The sequence below is a fragment of the Berghia stephanieae genome, unplaced genomic scaffold (genome assembly GCF_034508935.2).
Source record: "Berghia stephanieae isolate SIO BIC M18660-M18661 unplaced genomic scaffold, UCSD_Bste_1.3 scaffold3710, whole genome shotgun sequence".
Lineage (NCBI taxonomy): Eukaryota > Metazoa > Mollusca > Gastropoda > Nudibranchia > Aeolidiidae > Berghia > Berghia stephanieae.
This window is the reverse complement of record NW_027624968.1, coordinates 1-5,948: the sequence shown is the minus strand read 5'-3', so window position 1 is coordinate 5,948 and position 5,948 is coordinate 1. Positions and strand designations below refer to the sequence as shown.

Here is a 5,948-nt window from a genome sequence, read left to right as displayed (position 1 = left end):
GTTTTTTTTTTTGTCATCCGCGTTTATGAGTAATTCTCACTAAACTGTCTTAACCAGACCCAAAACGTTTAAGGTTACACATAGTTTTGTGTGTTGGTCCGTTATACTTCCAGATGGCAATGTTGTGAGTTTCTTAGCCTAGTGCATACTTTCTATAGATAGAATGCGCTTGGCAAAGGAGTTCACAACATTGCCATCCGGAAGTATAACGGACCAACACACAAACTCTGTGTAACCATGAACTTTTATAGTCTTGTTAATACAGTTTAGTGAGAACAACTCACAAACGCGGATGGCAAAAACAATAACAAAGGCCTGAGTGACGTCATCTGCATACTATCTATAGATCATCCCCATTCTCTGATAATATTATTACGTTGGATTGTGAATATTTCCGTCACAATAATGGGTCCATAAAAATTTGGATAATCAGACTTGTAAATTAGTACACGTCGCACCAAAGCAAATACTTACATTGAATTTCTTCATCATGTCATCATTGTTTCCCTGTGACAAGCAGAAGAGAAAAAAAAACAACAAATATATTATATTATATTATTATAGATAGTATGCGCTTGGCTAAGAAGCTCACAACATCGCCATTCCGGGACTAAACGGACCAAAAACAAAACTATGTGTAACCTAAACGTTTATAGTCTTGTTAATACAGTTTCGTGAGAATTGCTCATGAACGCAGATGGCAAAAAGCAATAACAAAGACTTGAGTGACGTCAACTTCATACTATCTATAGATAGAACGAAGTTGACGCAACTCAGGTCTATGCTATTGTTTTTAACCAGCCATTTTTATGAGTAGTTCTCCACTAAACTGTAATTATCGGACTATAAACATTACACATAGTTTTGTGTGTTGTTAAGTTATTTCCAGCTAGCGAATGTTGCGAGATTTTTGGCTGAGCGAAAATCATCAATAAATATTTTACAGAGATTTATATTTGAGGTATTCAACGTGCGCCTTTTTGTAGAGTGTTATTTGTAAAAAAAGATTCTCAAAAGATGACATGAGCTTGAATTAAACTGTAGATTATTGACCAACAAAACATGGAATTTGGTAACACACCTTCACAAGTGCTCGGATAAACATGGTTGGTTATTTATCATTGTTATTGTTTTCATACCGGCAAATGTGTGACTAGTAATCAAATGATTTTTCATTCATATTATCAACGTTTAAGTTTACATATATACTTTGTTGGTTCTATTGATCAAGCGGCAGAACAACGGATATTTTACTTACACACATACCATCGATACTAAAACACGTGTAGTTTGCTATGTTTACCAATCACTGCCATTGTTTACATTATGACGACTGTCCAATTAACAAGTAGATTTTTGACCAATCAAAACATGTAAATTGTTGACACACCTTCACACGTGTTCGGACAAACATAGCTGGTTGTTTATAAACAATGATTGTGAATGAAATTGACCTCTGTCTAATCATTGTTATTGTTTTTATACTGCCAAATGGGTTGACTAGTTATCACCAGATTGTGAACGTTTAATAAGTTTACACATAGTTTTCTGTGTTTGTTCTGTTGATCAGCGGTAGAACAGTGGGTATTTTACTTAACACATACCATCGATAGTAAAACCTGTGTAGTTTGCTGTATCTACCACTCACTGCAATTGTTTACATTATGACGATTGTCCGAGAGGCGTGGTTATCTACCGGTTAATTCTAAGTGTCTATTAACCAGTAGAATTTTAGCCAGTCAAAATACGGGATTTTTTTGACACACCATCAACTGCTCCAACAAACATAGCTTATTGTTTACAAGTAATAGAAGGAATGAAGTTGACATAACTCTGCTTTTTATGGGCGAATAGTTCTCACTTATTTTTATCAAGAAGGCTGTAACCATTAAGGTTACCATTGTTTTGTTTGTTGGTACGTTTCATCTGGCAAGAAAAAATTGTGAGTATGTTACTTATTCGCATACCATCAATAACAGATTTCTATTGGAGGTATTCATCAAGTGCCTTTTTGCATGAAAAACAAACGAGCCAAAATGCTGAATCTATTTTTCCCGCCCAAGAAGGCTTATAAGAAAACCCCCAAGTTGTAAAAATGCCAGATTGGCAACGCTGTTAAATCAATAATAGGGAAGAAAAGCGTGATGTCAAAAACTGGTTCCTAATTCATCGGAAGTGTAAAAACCACCCTTCGGGAGGACTGGATACATGCCTTGTGTAATCCATCTTCTGGTTTCAGATTGATGGTATCTTATTTTCTGGTCTAACTATATGCTGGCCATCAATGAAGATCATCCATCCTTGCTCTTTTTTTACATCCCGTAATCCTAAGAATCTGCCCCACTCTATATCATGCTACTGAAATAGTTATGCCACCTGTATGTAACCTGTTCATTATTAGTACTCGGAAGGACTGGTTACACACACACACTCCCAAGGATTTAGGAACCAAATGATTAGACTGCCGTACTCTGGAAAAACCCATATTTAAAAATTTGGTCAGAAAACTCGTCCTTCAAATATCGATCGATTTAAGTGTCCCTCATCTTGGCAAAAACTCTCAAACCTGGGACTTCGCGAAGTCCCAGGTTTGAGAGTTTTTGCCAAGATGAGGGACATTTAAATCGATCGATATTTGAAGGAGGAGTTTTCTGGCCAAATTTTTAAATATGGGTTTTTCCAGGGTACGGTAGTAGAGGGTTTGATGCCACGACTTTTCTTCCATGTAGGGTTCAACGGTCTTGACGTCACGCGCCTCGTAATGACGCGTAGTAACTGGTTCTAAACAAACGGAACAATGGCGGATGCCTTTATCTCTATCACCGCCCTTATGAAATACTTCTCCCACGAGCATAAAAGAGGAAAAAATCATTATAAATCTGACCATGTTTTGACTTTTATACATTCTGATCACATGACATGTGAAAATGTTCTAGCCAGCATGAAGATTGAAGAGTACTGATTTTCTTTGTTTAGAACCAAGCTGTGGTTGCTGGGGACTTGACATTAGACTACTGAATCCTATTGGAACAATTGCTTACCATGGACACGGGCTTGCTCCCATCAATGGTCTCCGTCTTCTCCTCTACAGAAGTTTCGACTCTTCCATCAGGATATTTGACCGTGGTTTCTGTGATTGTCTTCAGGGTGTTGCCCTCCTGGATAGTACGGGTCCTGGTTGAGGTGCTGCTGTTGGACGATTTGTGTAGCAGTGATGGTGGTGATAGTGGCGATGGTGGTTGTGATGATGATGATGATGATGATGATGATGATGATAATGATGATGATGATGGTGAAGGTGATGATAGTGTGACGGGTAATAGTTATGATTGTGGTGGTGGTGGTGATGATGGTGGTGGTAATGATGATGATGATGATGATGATGATGATGATGATGGTGATGATAATGATGATAATGATGATGATGATGGTGAAGGTGATGATAGTGTGACGGGTAATAGTTATGATTGTGGTGGTGGTGGTGATGATGGTGGTGGTAATGATGATGATGACGATTGTAACAAAGAATCCGACAAAAACAAACAAACAAACAAACAAAAAAAAAGCAAAAAACAAACAAAACTTGCGTTTTATATAGAGCAATATCCACTAAACTTGCTCAACGTGCTTTAAAAATGGTTCTCACCAAGCCAGCAAAATTTAACATGTAGGTCCAGACGTGCACCTGCTAGGCGATCCCACATTTTTTCAGACAGAGACAAAGCTCTTAACAACCAGGTACTCAGTTTACACCTGAGTTCGGTGAGAGATTGTAAAAAAACAGCCTTTTCCAAGGACTCAACTATGCGCTGCTCAGAGCGGGACTCGAACCCGGGACCTTCTGATCCGAAGGCGAGAGTCATAGCTCAAGACCACATAGCCGCACGTGATGGTGGTGTGATCGTAGTGGTGGTGGTCGTGGTTTTAATGATGATGATGATGATGATGATGATGATGATGATGAGGAGGAGGATGATGATGATGATGATGATGATGATGATGATGATGATGATGATGATGATGATGGTACAGATTAATGATTTTAAAAGAAGCAGATTATTAATTTATTAATAATTTATTTAATTGATTAACTAATTAATTGAATAGAAAAAGGAATATATAGATAATATATGAATGAATGAATGTATAAATACAAAAATATATAACTGAATGATTAAGTAAATAAATACTAGATATAGTTGAGTGGAAAAAATTAATACGAAACTCAAACTAAGTTACTACTCACCTCATCTTTACTCGATAACTTTTGGTATAGCAACTGTATTTAAACGATTTCTGTGAGGAAAAATAGAAATGAAAATATGATAAATAACCACCCAAAACATAACTAGATTTTATCCATTATGAAATCTCACTACAGGAAAATATTGACCGATATGTATATAATAATAATAATAATAATAATATAATAATAATAATAATAATAATAATAATAATAATAATAAAAATAATAATAATAATAATAATAATAATAATAATAATAAATCATAATATAATAATAATAATAATAATAATAATAATAATAATAATAATAATAATAATAATAATAATAAATCATAATAATAATAATAATAATAATAATAATAATAATAATAATAATAATAATAATAATATAATAATAATAATAATAATAATAATAATATAATAAATCATAATAATAATAATAATAATAATAATAATAATAATAATAATAATAATAATAAAATAATAATAATAATTTAATAATAATAATAATCATAATAATAATAATAATAATAATAATAATAATAATAATAATAATAATAATAATAATAATAATAAATCATAATAATAATAATAATAATAATAATAATAATAAAATAATAATAATTAATAATAATAATAATAATAATAATAATAATAATAATAAATCATAATAATAATAATAATAATAATAATAATAATAATAAATAATAATAATAATAATAATAATATAATAATAATAATAATAATAATAATAACAATAACAATAATAATACAGAATCACAACAATTCTAGAATATGATTGCTTTTATCCAGCATCTTTGTTTTCAATTAAAACATTTTTTTAGATATTAAAATGTGACCCACTGAGTCAATCTGGTAACTTGTCGGTTTAAGTCTAAATGATAAGAAAAAGGAAATTAAGTGCTTTTTATTTTTAATAAATATAAAATCTCTCTCATTGTTGAAAGCGTTTATTGTTATTCAAATTAAAGAAATACAAGTTATGAATAGAATTCAGTGTTAGGTATCAAGTATATTTCGACATGTTACCGTATTGGGACGTTGGGTCACAGATAGAATTTGAATTCAATCAACGATTGTGTTAACGTGCAACTCGTCGTAGCAGCTGGTGATAGAATGAATGTCATGTAGAAACACAATCGTCTAACGAGGTGTTGGGGTTTAGATATGGTGAGATTACAAAAAAGATTATCTTATCTTAAAAGGATATTAGAAAAATTAAAAAAAAAAAACAACAAAAAACAAGGAAAAAACAAGGAAAAAACAAAAAAACAAAAAAAAAACAATTAAAAGAAAAGAAAATAACAAATAAAAAATTAAAAAAAAAACAAACAAACAACCAAAGAAACAAAACAAACAAGCAAAAAACAAAAAACAAAAACAAAAAAAAAAAACAAAACAAAAAACAACACAAACACAACATCCTCTCATTTCTCAAAAAACGACTTTAGTGTTTCATTTTTAGTGTTTTGTTGACAAAGGGGAAACCCGAAACGTATCGTCTCATTTCTCATTCGTCTTTAGTGTTTCATCCATAGTGTTTTTTTTTGACAAAGGGGAAACCCGAAACGTTCACATAATCTGTCTTTGTGATATAAATTGAAGCTTCCAATCCATTTTATCTTTGTTATTTCTTCCTTCAAGCCTTCAAGCTTCAAGCAGCAACATTTTTGTGTTTTTTA

The 5,948-nt window shown here is 32.0% G+C and overlaps 1 protein-coding gene across 2 annotated transcripts; it reads right to left on the bottom strand.

Annotated features, from left to right (window-relative positions):
- Positions 1 to 414: 414 nt before the first annotated feature.
- LOC144961710 (uncharacterized) lies at positions 415 to 5,803 on the bottom strand. Of its 2 annotated transcripts, none has more exons than XM_078894804.1 (4): positions 5,296 to 5,803; positions 4,247 to 4,296; positions 3,042 to 3,186; positions 415 to 507 (listed from the first exon to the last, which is right to left on the bottom strand). In XM_078894804.1, the coding sequence occupies exons 2-4, from the start codon at positions 4,249 to 4,251 to the stop codon at positions 430 to 432; spliced, it is 228 nt and encodes a 75-aa protein (XP_078750930.1). In that variant the 5' UTR covers positions 4,252 to 4,296; positions 5,296 to 5,803; the 3' UTR covers positions 415 to 429. The 2 variants fall into 2 exon arrangements, with proteins under 2 accessions (XP_078750930.1, XP_078750929.1); XM_078894803.1 differs by having other exon boundaries at positions 3,042 to 3,189; positions 5,296 to 5,786.
- Positions 5,804 to 5,948: the final 145 nt, after the last annotated feature.

What these genes read in the sequence shown, in the direction of transcription:
- LOC144961710 (XM_078894803.1), bottom strand. An exon ending in GGAGCAAGCCCGTGTCCATG is followed by an intron (nt 508 to 3,041) that starts GTAAGCAATTGT and finishes TGCTTGTCACAG; the next exon opens with GGAAACAATGATGACATGAT.